This window comes from Balaenoptera acutorostrata, chromosome 12 (assembly GCF_949987535.1).
Source record: "Balaenoptera acutorostrata chromosome 12, mBalAcu1.1, whole genome shotgun sequence".
In the NCBI taxonomy this organism is placed as follows: Eukaryota; Metazoa; Chordata; class Mammalia; order Artiodactyla; family Balaenopteridae; genus Balaenoptera; species Balaenoptera acutorostrata.
This window is the reverse complement of record NC_080075.1, coordinates 78,959,580-78,981,918: the sequence shown is the minus strand read 5'-3', so window position 1 is coordinate 78,981,918 and position 22,339 is coordinate 78,959,580. Positions and strand designations below refer to the sequence as shown.

The following is a 22,339-nucleotide window of genomic DNA, read 5'->3' as shown; positions in this document are numbered from 1 at the left end:
ATATACAGATGTAAACCAAAGTTCTAAATGTTCCGATTTCAAGGGTACAACAAGCCTAGAACATTTTTTTCCTTAAACAATGTGTTCAAAAGTAAGAGAATTACATGGACCAAACCCATACATAATAAGATTCTCTAACTCACAAACATACTCAATTCATATACCCTGATATAACCCTGTGGTAAAATGGCCAGGCATTCAAAGGCCAAAGCAAAAACCATCATACTAAACTAAATTATTTAAAGTTCAATAACTATGTGACTAATGATTGCTTTTGGTGTGCACAAACTTTTTTTTTTGAATTTTATTTTTTTTATACAGCAGGTTCTTATTACTTATCCATTTTATATGGTGTGCACAAACTTTTGATGGTGAAATCTCTTTCACTATCACGTATAAATAATTGACTTTTCAGATGATCTAAAACACACACAAATCAAAAGCACAGACGAGAAAAAAAAACACACCACTGTATTTCATAAAAGGAACATACGATACAATAGGGGTCTTTACCTTACTGTACATTAGACCCTCACTTTGAATTTTCACAAAAGTAGAACTTTTTCAAAAGGCTAATATCTACAAGCAAAAGCAATTTGGCATGTTTTATCCAACATTAAATATTTTACACATATTATAAAACACACACACAAACACACTCACATGTATACATACAAATAAAAAGGGTTTTGGTTTTTTTTTTTTACCTAAATGCAAACTGGATGAGGATCCATGTGATGAAAGTGATGGCGGTGGCGTAAGTGAATGTCCTGGAGTTTGGCTTGGCAGAGGCATGCCTATTGGACTTGGAGAGGAGGAAAATCCCAGACTATTGTAAAATGGTTGCCCTATGGGTGCTAGGCTGCTACTAGATCTTTTGTACAAGTCAGAGCTAGTAGATAGAGACTCTCTCCTTGTGGCACTACTACTTGCAGAACTGCCAACTGAAGAAGAAATAAAAAAAACCCTAATTACATACAGTGTTAACTGAATAAAACCTATCCCCAACTCTTGCTGGGAAATAACAGAAGTGATCACAATAATTATTTTTAGAAACATTATAGAGAAGATAATTACTGTGATAACTATACATACTAACTTATTAATCATAAAAGGGTATAAATGCACCCCAAGAAAATAACCAAATATTTAAGAGCAGTCACTCATATGTTCCTTATTTCACACATATTTACCATTGACACATATGATTACTGTGCTTTAATACCCTGGTATGATTTATAAACCCTGAAATTGTAAGTTGTCTGCTTTAGGATATGCTAGAGATTAAATTCCAATAAGGTTAAATTTTGGTAGTATCCTAATCTCTGGAACCAAGTTCTTAGACTTCAACCCAAAGCCAAGAAAAGATTATACTGATAAACAGAGTATTAATACATTTCCCTCGCCATTCACATTTGATTTGGCTTCCAGCGTGTGTTCAAACCATAGTCCTTTAAAGTCCATATTGGCCCGAATATTAGTCAGCTGTGAAGTATAGATGGCAGCTAACTCCTCAGTACTTTTCACACTACACATTCTCCTTATCCTTCAACAACTAAATTACAAAATACATATGGAAAAATCAAACTTTCTCTTAGAAAACTGATAGCTCTCATTACTGTTATCAACCAAAGACATGTGTTCACTTACCCCTCAGGATCTTCCATTCCTAAGATTCTATTTCTGGCCTCATGAGCCCCATACTCAGGTAAAGGCTGATCAGCCTTTGTTTTCTTATATGGTATACAATTATATCACATCCCTTATTGTACCATATACCAAATTTTTTTTGTTCTTCACTTAATCCCCAATTCAACTATTAACCTTCTAGTTTTTTTTCTTTTGTACTTCATAAAATCATAAAAAAATGGTAGGTTCACATTACCATGTAGCTATGCATGCTCAGAAAAGCAACAAGATCTGGCTGTTAATCAACATGTATTTGGATAATCAAATTCTTTACTAAGTGTTTAAAAGGGTTGTCCAAAACTCCCAATTCATAAGTCTCACTTAGAGCCCATATTTTCCAGTATGTTTTTTACTGTTTCTAAGCCTTTTTAAACTGAAGCCTTTTACATCCAAAATAATTTCATAATACATTTCTTAACCTATCAAGTTTTTTACGGACAAGCTCTATATTCGGACCAATATGGTAATTCTTTTCAAGAGAATTTTAAAGTTTCTATTAGGTTGTGGTTTTCTAATAGCAAGTCAATTATAAATAGATCATAAGGGTATAGATCAAAGAGAAAAATTAAGCAGAGCACATGATGGTAGACCAAGTTAAGCTTATTAATACAGATAGGAAACTTAATTACATTGGTTTTACCAAATTTAAAATTCTATAAAGGAAAAATACCAGGCTCACACTACTGTATTAAGCAAAATATTATATAAACAGTATTCAACCTTTTAAACCAGTGAGTGCAGTTTCTGGAAGACTGATCATGTTTTATTGAAATTCTCACTTTTTAAGATATATTACAGGGAAATACTCGTAACTATATGCATTTTTAATAGCAAAAAATGAACACTATTGTAAGAGTGGTTTTGGCAAAACTGTCAATGTATGCTATATTAACTATGCTAATTTAAAAGGACACTGTCAAAGTGATTTTTCTAAAACATGGCTACATTTAAAATTCCTATTTATTTCAGAAAACAATTTAAATGACAAGGAAAAAGACAACAGCTCTGTAATGAGAGCAGCAGCACTATCATTCCCCTGGCAGATAATCAAAGAAACCATAGTTTTGACACATGCGATATTATTTTCCTCTAAAAAGGAAAAGCCAAGCCGAACATTTAAAAGTAATTCAGAAATAGCTTTACTTTAAACCTAACAAGCTGGCTCCTTAAATTTTACTATATGCCTAAATTATCTGCAACAGTATGACTACAAAATATAAAACAAAGTATACCTAAAATATCTAAGCGGCTAGACAGTGGAGTCACTAATCATTTATCAACTGTGGATAAAATGTTAAATTACAAACTTTCAATTGTAAAAGAACATTCTAATGGGTCATAGAAATGGTGATTTAATTACTTTATTACAATGGCTAATGGTGAGCTGAGTTATAAACTAGGGTATTTAACACTACTAAGCATTAGTAATTTCATCATATGGGTAAAAGAATGACTGTGTATATGTTACTGTGTGTGTACATGAGCACATGAACACATTATATTTTAGATTTCATATAGGTATGGAACTGCCATAATGTAAAAAGGCAATGGGTAGACTTCGAAGAGTACCTAAGTGCAGCACTTGAATGAACGCTCATGAAATGTCCAAGAGGAGGGAGATGACAGGTTATTTACTGGTATTTAGGGGTGGCAATTGTTAATGCCCTCTGAAGCAAGGTAAAACAGAGGTACCCCAAACTGGAAATCAGAATGGAGTAAGCAATGCTCATAAATAAGGGAGGAATGAAGATGATCAGTTTTTGGGAAAGAGGCATCTGCAGGGGACATCTGTAGAGAACAAAATGTTGATGGCTCACCAGTTCCTGAATGCAGGGGGAAGGCTCTTAACAACTAAGAGACAAATGGGAATTTGGGGTTCCTACAAATCTATACCAGAACATCAGTGACATTTTATTAGAAAAGGGAACATGAGATTTATCAAGTCTTTTCTCTATTTTTCCTGGATTATTTAGGGTCTACAATCTATAGAAACTAGTTATTTCCACACAAAAAATTTTTTTTTATAAAGTTATATGTTCTTTTGATTTTCTCCAGCAATCTAGGATTATTTGGGGAAAATGCTTGTCAATTGTGTTAGAAACAAAAAAATGAGTCTATGGGAGCACTTGGGCTAGAGATAAAAAGACTAACCTCCAAAAGGAATGAAAAAAAATCAAACAGGAAAATTAAGACTAAACAGTCTCTATGTTCACTAGACTCTTCCTCGGAAGATCCCATGCCCATTTCTTTAGGTAATTTTGTATTAGGCAAATATATTTCCCTTTTGTATTTCATTGTAACAAAAAAGCATTCTGCACCTAAAAGTTTATAGTTGTTCTAGACCATCATATTTATAAATATGAATGTTCGAGAAGTTCAGAAGATACTGTCTTAGAAAATTGGCAAGCACAGTTAGTAATGACTGGCATGTGTTAGTTTTGCCATTTTTCACACCAGAAAAGAATATAATTTAATGTGGTGGGAAAACAGATGAGAACCAGATTTTACTCAAGGACACGAGAGGAATAAAAAACCTCTTGAGGTGTGAATAAATGGCCCTGCCCCTCATAAAGAAAAGGCTGTCAATTGTACCAAGAGAATGAGAGTAAGCTGTTTTTTCCCTGTTTCCTGAATACTCTGGAAACACCAGAGACTGATAATGCAATGTGTGTCAACAGGGTGTCAGTGTGGGCCTCTTCTGATTTCAGCTCTTCCTCAGTTACAAAATCAGTTTGTGTGGGTAAATTATTTATTTTGTGAAGCTATTTAAAATTTGGATTTCATTCCTAGATGTTGCAGGAGGTGGTTTTTCAGCTACAAAACTAAACCAATAAACCAGTATCTTACTCCTGTCCTTTCTACACCACAAGCTATTACTGTTTATATTAATATTAAAAACAAATACATATACCTCATGTCCACTTAGCAGAGTACACTCATCTTAAAAAGAAACTTACCTGATGAACCAAATCCACTGAGGGCTGAGCCTATAGCAGCACCCAAAGAGCTACTGCTTCCAAAGCCAAGAGATGTACTTCCAGGTTGGCCAGGTCCGTGAGAAAATAAAGAACTGCTCTGGGAGCTATTAGTCAAAGAAGTGCTCCCGTAAAATGAATTAGACTGCAGATTAGTGCTCGGCTGCTGCGGCGGCTGCTGCTGCGGTGGTGGCTGAGTGCCAAGTGGCCGGAAGAGACCATTTGTGCTGCCTGTGAGACTATTTGCAGTTCCTCCAGCTGCTGCTGCCGCTGCTGTAAATTAAATTTCAGACACTTCTTAAAACTACCCAGAAAACCATTTTCTATTTTTAAAACATCTCAAACAACACCAGAAAAATATTATCCCTGAAAATGTCAGTTACACTTACCAGCCTGTGCTGCTGCTGAACTAATTAAAACAGGTGTTGGAGCCATTAATCGAACTGGAGCTCCAAGGCCAGTTCTTGCTCCAGGGCCAACCACTAAGGCACCAGTCTGATCATAATAGGCAGTTGGAGTTAGTACTTGATAGCCTAGATAATAGTAAAATAAATGTTTACCAATGAAAACATTTATTATAGAAAACATGTATTTATTTTCCCCCGCATTTGTGTTTTTATCAACCAGAAAACACAGCTATTTATGCTGTTAATATAAAAACCGTTAGTCACCATATAAAAAGAAAACACAGCTGAGAAGATATTACTAAATATATGAAAATATAGTAAAGCACAAATAAATTTTTTTCCTAAATTTTAACAGGGATGCCTCTCGCTTATGGACAACAAAATGATGAGATATATTCCTTGATATTGAAACCATAGGTAATCAAGGGCTGATGCTTGAAAGTTATTACCATTTAGTCAGTTGTCCCGAGAGGAGAATGGATAGAAAGACTAAGGGAAGTGAGGGAGAACACTGTACGATTTATTATGCAATTTTAGTAAATTTCTAAACCAAGTGCCTCATTACCAGCATTCCCTTAGATTTTCATTTGTAAGCAGCCCTTTAAAAATTAAATCATGATATAAACAGATAACTCAAAATCATAAGGTTTAACAGTCAATTTGTAAAGGTTCTCAAGCTGGAGTCTGAATAAAAATCACATAGGCATTAGTTTTATTACAGCCTTTACCGCAAGGCAGGTGACAATTTGCATTATTCAGAACGACAGGTGAGTGAAGTTTATCTCTTCACAGACCTTCTCAGTAGGGACTCCTCATCTGAACCACAGAACGGAAAATGACTATTTCAAACAGAAAAGTGACTATTTTGCCAATTCTCTCAAGGATGGTACATAGTAAGTACCACTCAAGATGCATGGGAGAGAAGTTAACTATATATATACAGTGGATACTTTAAGGCAATAGGGCTTATTCTCTCCCAGAACGCAGGTTGAGAAAGGCTGTCTTATACAGTAACAGAGACTCAGGCTCAAAAGTCTGAGGACCACTTGCAAAAATGCACTGGTAACCTTGGATACTTTTTTTTTTTTTTTTTTGTAGGTCAGAGACATTTATTGTATGTATTACTTAACAATTTTAAAAAAGAAATTGTTTTTTAATTATTTACATGGCCCTTTTGATGCCGCCTTATCCCCCCCCAAACTCTTATTTTCCTATGTCATATAATACATAACACAGCAAGGCTCATAGACCTCCAGGTTAAGACTGGAGGTAGAGCAGCAGGTACAACGTGAGGATGCTGAGGCCTGGCCACATGGTACATTCAGACAGCTGTCAGCCTTTCCCATCCCGCAGCTGTCAGGGATCTGTGGCTTCCTGGGTACCCTTGGATACTTTTAAATGTAAACACTACTTTCCCCACTAAGACCAAAACTTTCACATGCAAAGGCTGTTTTAATTAAATACAGTAATTCTGCTTTGCAATGACCATTTTACTAATACAATGGATATGAATTAGGAGAACCAGCCAAATGAAGAGAAGCATCGGGCAAAACCTAGGAGGGAATGTAGAGCTTTCAAGCCCTCTCCTCATGGAGTGAACATGATGAGTTTGAGAAGATTATTAGATATCCAACTGTAACTGTCGCATAGGATATGCAAGTCTAGAGTTCAGGAGAGTGGTTCAGGCTGGAATTATAAATATGGGAGTGGTCAACATAAGGATGGTATAAGCTAAAAAGGACGAAATCACCAAGAAAATAAAAGGGCAGGGCTTACGGCCTGAGGGTACTTTACATGAAGAGGCTGGAGAGAGCAGGAACAAGGGAAGAGACTGAGAGGAAATAGCCAGTAAAGAAGAAAGAAAATTCAAACAATTTGGTCTCTTGGAGGCCAAAGAAAAAAGAATTTGAACGAAGACTGAGTGATCAACAATGTCAAATGCTGCTAAAAGCCATTAAGAGTTGAGAACCTGACCAATGAATTTAGCAACATGGAAGTCATTCTGGTAAGGATAAAAGCCAAACTGCAGTGAATTCAGTAAAGAATGGAAGAACCATAAACAAGTACAGAAATGCTTTTGAGGAGTTTTGCTGTAAAAAAAAAAAAAAAAAAAAAGGACCAGAGGGGAGCTACAGAAAGGGGGCTGAGAGTAATTTTTTTCTTAACCAGAAAATGTACTTGATTAGCAGAGCATGATACTTAGGTGTTTAAAAATTTTATTGTTATTGTGAAATAAAACACATAAAAAGTACAAAAAACAGTACATTATAATGACTACAACACAAAAAAGTATAACTACTATCCAAGCCAAGAAATAGAAAACTGCCCAGCATCCCACCTCTCCAAAGTCCCTGCTCTACCAGTCTTCTCTTTCCCTTAGAGTTACACATTCTACTTCCCATAAATGCTTCTCTCTAAACAATCATTTGGTTTGAATTATTTAAAAAATTTTAGGTACGATTCATCCATGTGGTTATACATAGACCTTCTAATTTCCATTTTCATTATTGTATAGCACCTCATTGGACAAACACCACAATGAATTTATCCATTCTACGCTTACACGGTTCCCAGTTTGGGGCCACTGCCGACAGTACTGCCATAAACGTTCTTGTATATGTATGCTGGTGTGTTATGTGTACATATTTCTCTAATCTAAGGTATATATCTAGTAGTTGACACCCTGGGCCAAAGGGCATGTGTATTTTCAAACTTTGGCAAATAATGCCGAGCTGCCTTCAAAGTGGTTGTGCAAATTTACACGCTTACCACCTTGGTATTAGAGTTCCCACTGCTCCATGACTTCAGTAATACTTGATAATGTCAGACTTTTAAAAACTGGCCAATCTGAAAGATAGGCAGAAGCATTCTGTTGTGGTTTTGATTTTCTTTCCCCATAAGGAGGCTGAGCATCTTTTCATATGCTAATTAGGCATTGGGATTTCCTCTGGGGAAACAGATGTTCAAGTCTCTTTCACCCATTTTCCTATTGGTCTGCCTTTTCTTATTGATTTATAATTCTTTATGTATGCTGGATTCAGGTGTTTCACCGTTTTAATGTATTGCAAATATCTTCTTCCATTCTTAGCCTGACCTGTGATTCTCTTTATGGTGACTTTTGAAGTAATGGGTTCAAATTTATTATTTCCTTTATTTTCATTAAAAAATTTCCCTATATTATCTTCTGATAGCTTTAAAATTCCACTTTTCCGCACTTAGGTCTAAAATCCAAATGGAGCTGAGTACTGAACACAGGATAGGGCAGCGGTTCAATTTGTTGCCCAAATCATCAATTTTATTTCATCTTATTTCATCTTATTTATGAAACAAGTCATTCATTCCTCCCTACTGCTTTTTGCTGCTTTCTTTGCTATTAATTAGGTGGCCATTTCTTTTGGGATCTCACTTTTGGGGTCTCTACTTTGTTCCACTGGTCTGTTTGTCCATGTTCAACTGCAGCTTTAGAGTAAATCTTACTCTGTAAGTTAGAACAGAGCAAGTCCTTCTACTTATTTTTGTTCTTTAAGAATGTTTTGGCTAATCTTGACTCTTTGCATTTTCAATAAATTTTAGTATCAGCTGTCAAAAAGAACCACAGAAAGAACCCATTGGGTTTTTGATTGGAAATGCACTGAAACTACAGGTTAATATGGGGAGAACTGACAAGTTTAAAATATTGCGTTGCCCAATGGTTTGTTTATTTAGGTCTCCTTTAATGTCTAAACAAAGCTGCTTCCCATAGAAACTGGGCACATTTTCTGTCACACTTATTCCTAGGTACTTCTGACTACTGTAAATAACCTTCAAATTTTTCATTTCAAAACATTATGGTGTTGGGAGTGCCCTTGCAGTCCAGCGGTTAGGACTCAGCGCTTTTATTGCTGTGGGCCTGGGTTCAATCCCTGGTTGGGGAGCTAAGACCCCGCAAGCAGCGCAGCATGTCAGAAAGAAAAAAAAAAGAAAAAGAAAAGGCTGTTGGTTAACAGAAAAAGATTTTTAACCTGATTTTTATATCCAAAAACCTTAACAAAAACACATTAATTCTAACACTTTATCTGCAGATTCAGTTAATACAATCATATTTTCTGCAAATGACAGTTGTGTTTTTCTATTTACAGAACTTTTTCATTTTACTAGAATTTCTCTCATGTTATATACTGGCTAGGCTCTTTAATATAATGTTGAAGAGAAGTATTGTTAGCAGAAATCCTTGTCTTAATCCCAGTCTTAGATGGAACACTTTCAAGTATTTCCTATAAATAGTAAAGTCTATCATCCTTGGGAAGTGGGGTGGGGTGTTTAATTCCCTCCCAACTCCCCAGCATATTAAAGATGTTATCTTCTGGTTCATATTTGTTAAAGAGGTTTTTTTTTTAAAAAGTCAATATATAAATTTATTATGCTTTTCCTGCATCTTTTGAGAAGTCCTTATGACTATTATTTTTTTTTTTTTTTATTTACTTATGGCTGTGTTGGGTCTTCGTTTCTGTGTGAGGGCTTTCTCTAGTTGCGGTGAGCAGGGGCCACTCTTCATCGCGGTGCGCGGGCTTCTCACTATCGCGGCCTCTCTTGTTGCGGAGCACAGGCTCCAGACGTGCAGGCTCAGTAATTGTGGCTCACGGGCCCAGCTGCTCCGCGGCATGTGGGATCTTCCCAGACCAGGGGTTGAACCCGTGTCCCCTGCACTGGCAGGCAGACTCTCAACCACTGCGCCACCAAGGAAGCCCGATTATTATCTTTTAATGTGGCGAATTACACTGTGATTTACTAATGCTCATCTTGCATTCTTTGGATAAAACCAACTTGTTCATGATATATTATCCTGCTTTATATTGCTACATCTGGTTTGCTAATATTTGAGGATTTCTAAATCCATGTTCATAAGTCTGATGAGCCTACAATTTTCCTTTTCTGCACTGTTTGACGGGTTTTAATATCAAGATTATGCTAGTACCATAAAATGGCATGGGAAGAACACCCTCTTTTTCTGTTCTCTGGAATTTTAAAAATTGGAATTGTTGGAATTATTTCTTCCTTGAATGCTTGATATCATTCACCACTGAAGTTGTGTTGGCCTGGAATTTTCTTGGAATATTTTTGATTACTCAATTGATTTAATGGTAATGAACTTTAGATTTTCTGTATATCCTTGAGTGTGTTTGGTTACATTTTTCTAGTTATTTGTCCATTTTGTCTACAATTTCCAATTTCTTAACATGAGATTTGTTCCTAATACCCTCTTATGATTATTTTATTTTTCTGATATTGGTTATTATGTCTTCTCTCTTTACTTTTTTTTTTGATGAACCTCTCAGACGTTTATCAATTTTATTAGTCCTTTCAAAGACGTAAATTTTGGGATAACCTGACTCTTTTAACTATATGTTTGTCATCTATTTCATCCACATCAGTTTCTATCTTTATTATTTGGCTTCCTTCTACAATTCTTTGGGTTTATTCTCTTCATTTCATGGTTCCCAGATAGAAATTTATTTTCTAATGTATGCATTGAAGCCTATATACTCCTGCCATTTGCAGCAATATGGATGGACCTAGAGATTATCATACTAAGTGAAGTAAGCCACACAGAGAAAGACAACTATCATATGATATTGCTTATATGTGGAATCTAAAAAAAAAAAATGATACAAATGAACTTACGCACAAAACAGAAATAGACCCACGGACAGAGAAAACAAACTTATGGTTACCAAAAGGGAAGGGGGGGTGGAAATCAGAGAAGTTTCGGATTAACATATACACACTACTATATATAAAATAGATAACCAACAAGGACCTACTGTATAGCACAGGGAACTATACTCAATATTTTATAATAACCTATAAGGAAAAAGAACCTGAAAAATAATATATACATATAAATATAACTGAATCACTCTGCTGTACACCTGAAACTAACAACATTGTAAGTCAACTATACTTCAATTAAAAAAAAAAAGGCCTATATACTCCTCTTCTATGTTTTGTTTTTAAGTGTAGTCCACAAGTCTAAATATGTAGCATTTTCATAATCATTCAGTTCAAAAGTTTCTAATTTCTATTGTATTATCTTTTTGTTACTTATCTAAAAGACACAAGAGATTAAAAAAGACATGGTCCCCACACTCAAGAATTATACAACTTGTAGCAAAGATAATGTACTATATATTCTTAATTCTAAGATGCCACTTATTTTCAGACATGACATTGATCAAATAACTTTCCTTAGGGAGAAATACATAACTCTTCCACTTTAATTTTAAGACACTTTACACCTCCAAACCTGGTAAAATAATTAAATTAAGAAAACAAACCACAAATAGCTAAATGAAATGCAAGGCAGACAGAAGTAGTAAAGAAAGGAGCAAGTTATGTGCCACAAGAATGGCAAAAAGAATGATTATTATTATTTTTCTTTTTTTTGGCTGCGCCACACAGCCTATAGGATCTTAGTTGCCTGACCAGGGATCGAACCCACACCCCCTGCGCTGGGAGCGCTGTGTCTTAACCACTGGACTGCCAGGGAAGTCCCAGGAGGAATAGTATTAATGAACAAGCACTGGGAAAGATTTGGGAAGGCTTCATGTAAAGGATCATATTAAACGATGAGAAGGAAAGTTAATCACAAAGTATAAAGCAAGGCTTTAAAAAGGAAAATGTAAAAGTATATACCCCAATTTTGCTTAAAATTTATAAAAGTGTATTCTAAACTAAAAGTATTAGCTAGGGCTGAAGGCATAAAAGGATGTTTGTGGAACAGTATGTGGTCTAGTGTGTTAAAGCATAGGACCAGGACACTACTGATTCGGTTAAAAGGTATCAATATTTTGGAGCTATATTAATGAAAATGTTAAGAACCAGAATGGTATAAACTAACCTGTATTTTTGAAAGGTAACTGAGAGGAGAATAAAAAGATGAAATAAACAGAAGAGACTGGAGGCAGACGGAGTTAGTGGGAGGATATAGGAGAAGCTGAACAAGAATAGCAGAGATGAAAAGAAGTGAACATGAGAGAATAAACAACAATTGGCAAGTCATTGAATGTGGAGCACAGAAGAAAACCAAGAGTTAAAGACGACTCTGAGAATGAAGCCAAAAATTTCTAGCTCAAGGGGATAGCGGGGTTAATACTGAAATAGGGTAAACAAAAAGATAAGCAAATTTGGGAGAGGTGAGTTCATTTTTGGACATTTTCAGTTTAAGGAGTGGCAGGAACATATACAGGCTAATATCTTGTACAAATGTAGAAATGTGTTAAGTGTTCAGAAAAGAATCCAAGATGCAGACGTAAACTCACTGGTTTACTGGTATAGGAATGACAGGTGAAAAGATGAAAGTAGTTAAGACTCTTCCACCAAAAAAATATAAAGTATCCCTATTTTTCCAATATTGAAACTAAGGTTCAAAGAGGAAAGTAACATGGCCAAGGTCACACAATTAAGTGGCAGAGCAATATGGCAGATCTGACTCCAAAGCATCTAGTCACTAAGCCAGAATGTCTTTTACACTTAAGTGATATACAGAGGAAAGGGAGACTGACAAAAAGCAATGAGAAAGATGGGAGAGCCGGGAGAGTAAAATATCACACAAATGTAGTGGAGAGGAGTTGCAGAAAGTTGGACATACAACAAAGCTGTGTAATACAGCAAAGAATTGAGAAAAGTAAGGATGGAGGACAGGAAGTCATACTTTGGCACTGAGTTACATTACAGCTACTGAAAAGGAATCGTGGAGGCGGGGCTTAAAAGAAGTGTGGGGTAGAATGTAAATTCTGAAAGGTAGTATAAGAGGGGAGCACAAGAGAGATAAAGCCTTTTAGGATGAAGAGGCAGACTAGCATCGTGGTTATGGAAAAGGAGGTGACAGAGGGAGAAAGACGGAAAATACAAGACTAAAAAACAATGATGGCATATATAATCAAGCAGAAGGATTGAAAGTCTATAATCAATACAGTACAAGGAACAGGGATTTGATGGATGAGAAGTGAAGGGTAGAAGGTGGAAAAGCTAAGGATTGCATGAGATTTGAAGAAATAAACAACAATTTTCTAAGCAAGCTTTTGTATTAGCTTTATATCTTTAAAACATATAAAGATACAACACATAAAACTTTATATCTATGTAACTATTTGAATAAGGGAGAATTATTTCATCATAGTCCTGGGCAGAATAAAGTACAGAAGGTATTAGAGAAAAGTTTTACAGTGAGGGAATCATATGAACAGTCAACAAGTCACTTAGGCACACAAATATTATTTCTAGTAAAGCCCTTTTTGTGAAAATGATTTTTACATTTACAGTTGTAAAGGGATTAAATGTTGTGGCTTAGAAGGTTAGGTAAAATAATCTGTTTTTTTTTCCTAAAAGTTTTACCTGCTTTTAATTTTCTCATCACTCCGAAGATAGTCAATTGTTTTTAGACAAATATCGTGTAAAAAGTGGTTTTCTTTTAGGAGTACCAAGACAGAGTTCACTGATGAACAGAACAAAACAAAACAAAAAAAGCAATAAAGAGCTTTCTTATAGAATGGAAAGAAGTGAACATAAAAATAAATTTTGAGAAGACCAAAGTTGATAAAATTAATAGCAAAATACCTTGATGTTTTTAGTAAATAAGAACATGAGCTGAATATGAGGAAGAGGAGCAAAGGCATTTATAAGAAATGGATAATAGGACCAGCACCAAAAGTCTAAAACAATAAGCAATAAGTTAAAGGGAGAAGCAAATAAACACAGGTCAGAAGCATTCTCTTAAATCAAAATCCTACTTAGAATCTAGTAAGACAGGACTGTTGTACTCCATGACTCTTCTCCCTTTTCTATTTATAGCTAAAACCCAAGAGGAACCCAGAATGGTCTTAGCAGTGGCTTTCCTAACCCCCAGCTCAGTTCTTTTTAGCCCTGTTCCATGTCTCTCCATGTGCCTACAACTTCTGCTTCACAGTCCATTTCCCTAAGGGCTGCTTTTGCCAGGGTCTCTAATCTACAGCAGCTCTGGGACAGCAGCTTCCATGAAGCAGGTATACAGCTGGGGTAAAAAAGGAAAATAATGAAAATGCCCCCATTCTATTATCATTTGTACTTCAGGGACAGCAATATTAACATCCTTTTTTTCATTCAGTAGGCTAAACAAGATGATAAACTCAGACCTTAGAATTTCAGAGAGAACAGAATGAATGTAATTGATACAGAAATCCTCAAAATAATATACAGAAATATTTAGCAGCATATAAAAAAAAACCCTCAATCATGTAGTCAGGATCGTTTCCAATGCATTAAACACATCTCCTAAATGATCTGAATAGAAAATTTATCTACAGTACAATTAATGAAAACTGGAACACGTATTTCATTAATCAGTATAGTTGACTCTTAAATACTGCAGGGGTTGGGGCACCAACCCTCTGTGCAACTGAAAATCTGCAAATAACTTTACAGTTAACCCTCCATATCCACTATTTTGCACCCGCAGGATTGAACCAACCACAGATTGTGTAGTACTATAGTACATATTTATTGAAAAATATCCACATAAGTGGACCCACGCAGTTCAAACCCATGGTTGTTCAAGGGTTAGCTGTAATCTACAGCTGAAGGAGTAACTACTCATATACTAAAAGTGAAAAAATGGCATGCTTGAAAGTTGAGTCTTTAGGAATGAAGAGAAAAGAAGGAATAGAATGGGAAGTGATGCATTATCTACGGACATTCAAATGTAGCCTTTAAAAACATAACAAGTGCTAACAGATAACTAATAAGAACCTGCTGTATAAAAATAAAATAAAATAAAATTCAAAAGAACCAAACATAACAAGTGCTGCTTCATTAGCTTAAGAAAAATACCTTCCTTCCATCTTCCACTATTATTTTTTTTTTAATTTATTAATTTATTTATTTATTTATTTATGGCTGTGATGGGTCTTCGTTTCTTTGTGAGGGCTTTCTCTAGTTGCGGCAAGTGGGGGCCACTCTTCATCGCGGTGTGCGGGCCTCTCACTATCGCAGCCTCTCTTGTTGCGGAGCACAAGCTCCAGACGCGCAGGCTCAGTAATTGTGGCTCACGGGCCCAGCTGCTCCGCGGCATGTGGGATCTTCCCAGACCAGGGCTCGAACCCGTGTCCCCTGCATTGGCAGGCAGATTCTCAACCACTGCGCCACCAGGGAAGCCCTATTCCACTATTATTAAAGTACTAATTTTGTATTTAGTTTCACAAATTTACTTCACAAAAAATGTATTTTGTTGGCCTTTTCTAAAAGTTGTACTGTGGCAATGGGCAGAAAACTTTAGTGAATACTGATGCCATTAGGTTATAAAAACCAACAGATTAAAATACTATAAATGTGCTACACAAGACTGAACAATGTTCTAAGTGGAAAATGTTAGCTGTACACTTTTCAACATTAACTAATTAAATGACTATCCTTGTAAGGCAGAAATGGCAAACAGGTTTTGTCTGACATGCCACCTAATGGTTTTATTTCTTAAAGCACTGCATTAAGAATTCTGGGCTACACTCCACTGGAAAGATGCTATGATTTACGCCATAAACAGACTTAAGAAAAAAAGGTTTTTGAGAATTCTAACACATATTTGCCATCCCTGTCATTAAGTCTCACAAACAATACTGATTTCAACTATTGGCACCTGAGTTGTAAATAATGCATTGCAGGGTAGGCAAGATTTAAAGACATTTCTTGATTTTTCTCACTCCTCAGTGTGAGAATCTACATTTAACATTTTAAATCTATTCAAATTTCCACAATTAACCAACTATATACCTGGCATGCCGGTAGCAAGACCCTGACCAAAAGCCAAAGTTGGATTTGCTGCTGCTAGTGATTCAGCTTGCTGCCCTTGCTGGCCCTGATTGGGAGTAAGAGGGCGCTGACCTGCTCCAGCACGAAGAACCTACAAAGGACAAACAATTTCCTTAAAAACGAAATTATAAAATAACAAATAAATTTATCTCAGACAACTCTGTATATATCACAGATAGCCTTTGGGTATTCTTTGAACATATTTACATTCAATGAAATGTCAGTTTACCATAAAAAAATACAAATAACGTAACACCGAAAACATAATCTATTAAGCAGCATGGTAGAGGGTCTTCAGGAACAATTATTTCTAGTATTTGTGCTCTTTAACCTACCAAAGTAGTATTAAAATGAGAGAGATATTTGGGCGGTGAGAGGGGAATGGCAAAATCTTAGATGAAGACAAAAGTTTAAATTTTATTATTTTCTGAGACTGAAAACTATAAATTAAGTATGATTATTCAATTAGTCTGGTACGAGATTGTGGTACAGAGTGAAAACTTCAAATTGAACCAAGTTTTCAGAATTCAGAAGCTTTAATTAAAGTGAGTAAAAAGCTGCTTTTTACTGTAAAACCTTAGGGTTAAAAAAGGAACACAAGATTTCATCAAAAAATGTGAAAACTCTTAAGGCTGGTCAAACTTTACTGCTTCGTAATACATAGTTATTGCAGTATCTATACACAAGCATGATACACATTAATTTCACAAAGATAAATACTTAAACAATTCAGGACAAGGGGGATTCATCTTAAGTCCATCCGTGTAAGTAAGCATCACGCACAGGTATATGTAATGTTTAGGCAATGTGATATTTTTATCTGCCCAAAGAAGACACAGATTTAAAAAGAATTTATTAAATGGTGCTGTGGTATAATCTACAAGGACTGAGCTAAAGGATAGCTTTAACAGAACATCAATATAGTTTAAAAGAAAATTCAACTGCCAAGTAACAAACATTATACTTGTCATTAAGTTGCTTCTTTGGTATAAATATGATAAATTTGACAACCAGAATTCTGGAATTTTTATCAGAATTTTTCTTTTACATTTATTTATAAAAATAGTTCCAGAAAAGTGGCTGAAATTAAAAAATCTTAAAAATAAACATATTCTGTTTTAAGAAATTAAATCTAACCTTTAGTGAAAATATTTCATCTTTCCTCGCTTAAAACCAAAGTACCCAGTAATCTCCTTTTTCTGGTCAGAAATATATTAATATTTAAAATAGTAACTTAAATACCCAGAAGAAAATGAAATGACAATTACTTTGATAGAAACATTATGAGCACACTTTAAGAAGTGATGAAAAGAAAATTAAAAATTGCTAGAGATTTCAAGACAGTTTCAATAATAGAAATGTTGAAGTGGAATACAACCAAATCTTTAAGTTCATATATATGACTAGTGGAGAAAAAAAAACACATAATCAATATTTGTATACCAACTATATGATAAGTACTGTGCTACATATTGGGGAAGATAAAAAGAAAAAAACACAGATCTTGAATGCAGGGAGCTCATGAAATTTCCAAGACTCTTCAGGTAGTATTTAATGAAGGCAGGCCTATACCTGTTGCTGTCCAGGCTGAGCTTGTGATGCTGCTTGCTGATTTGCTGTGTTGTTTGCCGCAGCTGCAGCCTGCTGCTGAAATAAATTGGCTGGATACACCCCCCACGGAACACCATAATACTGAGGTGGAACCACTGCCGGACCTAAACCCCACATCCCACCCCCCCAAAAAAAATAAAAAAAGTCACTACATTTTATAGATAAATAAGGTCAGTTACCATTAGATCATAAAAAAGGGACAGTGCATAAGACTCAGAGCAGATGTCCTTACAATCCTCTACCCACATACAACTGTCTTCCTCTTTCTCTTTTTCCCAATTTTACTAGAGAAAGTCTCACTGAGGTATGGATTATTAAAAAAGAAAGTATTCAGAGGTGACAGCAGTCGTCTTAATGAAAAGATGTGAACTAAACTCAAGAAGACCAATGAATTGACAGGACACTGAACCATCTATTCAACACCTATTGAATGCTAGTTTATGCATTTGATATTGGCAAATAGGAACATTAAACACCATAAAACTGTAAGATTTCCTATACTCAATTCAGCATTTTCTTTAAAAAGGAATTTTTAAAATTGAAAACATTTTTGGCTTTTAATTTGTAATCTATAACATAAAACTAGGGAACACGTTGGTACTAAGCTTGCTACAACTGTATTTTAATTGTAAACTGTGAATTTTAAAATATTCTTCATATTTGAAACAGAATTAGTTACAATTCTCACAAAACAACTGAAAATCACATAAAAACAAATGAAACATCAGTGTCTTTATGGTTAGGAAGATGGAACTAGTAAGTTAAGACAAGAAAGAACTAGGAAATATAATCATGGGCATAGACATAAAAAAGCAAACCAGGAAAAATAGAATGAATTCTTGCTCTGTTTTACTTTATTCAAGATAAAATTTGATTTCTGGACAGTAAATAGTATCACACAATAAGCCCTGTCATTAAACTAATGATTATGATGTCATGTTTCCTGACTGATACATGTCCCTAAATTCCACTGATATGATTTTAGTATATCTAATGTGTATACTTTAGAAAGTCAAACTCTTGGTTTCACTTTATTTTGGAAGAAAATAAAGCCCAGTGTAACTGACTGAATCACTAAAATGAAAAGCTGTAAACAGTTTAAAGGTAAAATATATTTCTAAAGATAGTTTAAGCACAATCTACAATGAAGACTCTTAAAATATAGAAAAGGATTTATGAAGAAAGGATACACTGTCCAAACAAAACAAAAGAATCAGACATCCATCTAGAACCTCTCTGTCCAAAAGTAGCTAGAAGTCATCTGTGGCTAAACAATTAAAAGCTGGAGAGCCTGAGTTAAGATGTGCTGTAAGTATGTAATACACACAGGATTTTGAAGACTTAGCATTAAAAATAAATAAATAAAATAAAGTATCTATTAATAATTTTTAAAATATTGATTATATGATATACTGGGCTAAATCAAACATACTGAAATTAATTTCATCTGTGGTTTACTTTTATAATGTGGTTACTAGAAAAATCTAAGTTATATTATCTGGCTCATGTTCTATTTCTACTGAACAGTGCTGATCTTAGAAAGTCTAAGTAAGTTCAGAACACCAGGAATTCTTATCTCAAAACTAATGACCTCTTAAAGTTGCTTCTTTCAGTTCCATAGATTAATGATTCTATGTATGTATGATATACTAGCACTTTACATACTAACATCCGTTAAATAGTACCAGGAAAGCTCACATCTTTATGGAATCACATGCAGATCTATACCAAAAACTACTGAATGTGACAGGTTAGTTTCAGTCTAAGATAGCAAACAAGAATTTGAAATTAACATTTTTTTCACGTCTTAAAGTCTTGAGTATAAAAAAAACGCCTATGAAAAGACTAACTGTTCTGCAGTCACAATAATAAAAAACTACCAGAAGCGGATTTAAAATTAATTGATCAGTGATAATTCAGTGAACTTATCAGTGACAGCTTAAAGTTATGAAAAGTTAGCCGATCAGCAGACTCAACCCAAGGAACACACTTCTATGGCTGACATCTCCATCTTCCTGCCTTGGTAACCAACATAAATCATGCTTAAGACAAATTCATTCCTGTCTCTCTAACTAACTCAACATAAAACAACCTTCCCCCAAAACCTATAGAAGATAAGCAAATCACTCTGCTCAGTAAGACTGTGCCTAAATGGTACACAACTCTCCCTTACTTAAATAAGACATAAATACAGTTTGGTTTTAAAAAAATTTTTTTTCCAGCTTTATTGCCATACAACTGACATGTGACATTGTGTACTTTTGGTTTTTACTTCAGATTTTGAGTGGTGGTTATCAGGCTTTGACAGTTAATAAGTTCTTTCCACCTCAATCCCACCTTTTTGTCCCTCAGCTTGCCTGCACATTTTAACATTGCTAATTTAACTTTACTTTTTAGATACTCATTCTCTTAAGATCACTGAACCTCTTTACCTTGTACTATCCCTGACCTGGGTATTTATAGCAGCTACCCCCAGTTTATTTTCTGAGAAGTAACTTTATTTGCACTGTCTCTGTGGGTAATGGGATCAGTCACAAGAATAAAGATTTGTGGCTGCTAATGTAAGATTTCTGAGACTATAAAACTAAAATGTAAAACAACTATGTACAGGAGGAAACGAGTTATCAGACCTAGGTTTTCTCCTGTAGCATTACAGTCGAAAAATAAACTAACTCTGGAAACTTCAGTTCATTCTGGATAAATGTTTCAGGTTTTTCCTAGAAACTTCAGTTTGCCCAAACAGACAAAAATAAAGCTTATCCCAAAATTAAAACTAAATCCATAACAAGCAACAAGTATGAACAGTAAGTTACCTGCTAATGTTGCTGCTGCAGCCAATCCTGCTGCAGTATACGGATCAGTCCCTGGAGGAGCAGCACTAATAATATATGGATTTGGCACAAATGCAGCTGGAGCAAGGCCTGCTGAGAATACACCAGCTGTATTTTAAAGGGGGAGAAATAATAAATAAAAAAATATGTATGATTTTCTTCATCAGGTTAAAAAAAAAAACATTTCTTCTGAAATTAGGGTTGGTGGGGGAGGAGAGGGTGTATAATGATTCTAATTCTTATTAACTAAGTGACCTTGGGCATGTAATACAACCTGACCCTGGGGTTCTTTGTTTATGAAACTGGTTTATCACCAGTGATTTTTGTTAGAACTAAATATATATGACTGTATAGTACTAGCATATACACACAATAAATGTTTAGAGCTAGAATTGCTATTGTTCAATAGTGGTTTTTCATTCAATCTTTATTAAGCCATACTGTTAGCTAGGGATTCAACACTGAGACAGATAGGATCTGCCCTCATAAATCACTCCATCTAGTGAGAAAAACAAACTAGTACGTTGGCAATTAGAATATAGTGTAAGTGCTATATGAGCACAGAAAGTAGGCGTAGCCAAGAAGCTTTTGGTAGGATGGAGTGGGGTTGTAGTGTATAAGATAAAACTGGAGCTATAATCTGAATGAAGACTCATGAAGAGTTTCCTGGGTCATGCTAAGTAGTTTGGACTTTATCCTGAAAGTAAAACAATGAAGAATTTTAAGCAGGAGCGTAAACCCACTTCTGAGTCTAATATATGCCAATATAGATTTGGTTAAGGATAAGAAAGATTTTAAAATATTCATTTGCAGTACTTATTAAAGAAAGAAGAAAACTGCTGGTATTGAGCAGGAATCAGTATGTAGACCTTTTATCATAAGGTACTAAAAAATTACTTTGAAAATATACTGCGAGAGTTTCCTCTTCTGGAAACCGTGACAAGTACACGGTAGGGAAATAATTAAAGAGAATGTGTTTAAAGTTGAAGGAGCTCAAAAAGGTTCAAGTTAAAAGATGATGGTGGGGAGATATGGGCATAAAGCAGGTGGACATAAAACGATTTTTAAAAAAGTATTCAAAAGGTACATTTATCTTAAAATCTAGGTCGTAAAATCAAGATTCAGAAACCTAATTCTAACTATATTAAAGTGGCTTCCACATTTTTTGACTGTGACCCACAATGTAAAATATATTTCCCTAGTGTCCATATACACACACACCCCACAAACAAAAATCTCAAAAAAATATTTATCCTTATGAAGTTCCAATGCACTGTTTTCTATTTAATTTTTCTCTTCATTGATTTCTAAATTACTTAATTTTAAGAAATATTGGCCATAAGCTACAATACTGATTTCATGCCCAGACATAGCATGGCCATTTGAAAAATCTGCTTTTAATAAAAGAAATAAGAATTAAACAGAGGGTTCAACAAAATCCTTGCACTATTTAAAAAATCATTTGCTCAAAGTTGCATTCTTAGCTATGCCCTAGGTCGAAGGTTTCAAGATTTCCTTCTGGTTCCTCTACTGTGATTATCTTTATGACAAGAATAAAGATGTACTGATATCCATGTTCTACTCCTATGACTACAGATCGAAAAGTCAGGGCCTAATTTTATATTCTATATTTTTATGATTAAAAAAGATTGCTTTTAAAAAATGAAATACTATTGAAGTATATAACGTGGAAAGCCAAAGTCCTCATGTAACCTTTACTGACAGGTGGTTTATAGCCTTCTAAAACTTTTTTTTCAATTTTAGACATGATTTTAATACAGCTCTCTCCATATTTATATTACAAAGCAGATAAAAAGCAGGACGGTTTCAAATATTTTAAAAACAAGGAATTAGTGTGACCTAACGGATATATATTGAACCTTCTGCCAAAAAAATGAAGAAAACTTATTTTAAGCTCACATGATTCACTTAGAAATATTTGCAACACATTAGACACCAAACCATATGCTTGTTTGTGTACATATAAATATGTATATGTTTGCATGTA

The 22,339-nt window shown here is 34.9% G+C and overlaps 1 protein-coding gene across 8 annotated transcripts in view; it reads right to left on the bottom strand.

Moving 5' to 3' along the window:
• The window catches only part of PUM2 (pumilio RNA binding family member 2), a 90,572-nt gene that overhangs the window by 27,089 nt on the left and 41,144 nt on the right, over positions 1-22,339 (bottom strand). For 6 of the 8 annotated variants that reach the window (XM_007183468.3, XM_007183469.3, XM_007183470.3 and 3 more), the window contains 6 exons: positions 20,314-20,439; positions 17,462-17,604; positions 15,851-15,980; positions 5,054-5,197; positions 4,647-4,937; positions 708-944 (listed from right to left, as the gene is read on the bottom strand). In XM_007183468.3, coding sequence (XP_007183530.1) covers positions 708-944; positions 4,647-4,937; positions 5,054-5,197; positions 15,851-15,980; positions 17,462-17,604; positions 20,314-20,439 — 1,071 coding nt within the window. The remainder of the gene's footprint in view (positions 1-707; positions 945-4,646; positions 4,938-5,053; positions 5,198-15,850; positions 15,981-17,461; positions 17,605-20,313; positions 20,440-22,339) is intronic. The other 2 variants (XM_007183473.3, XM_007183474.3) reach the window with 1 other exon arrangement.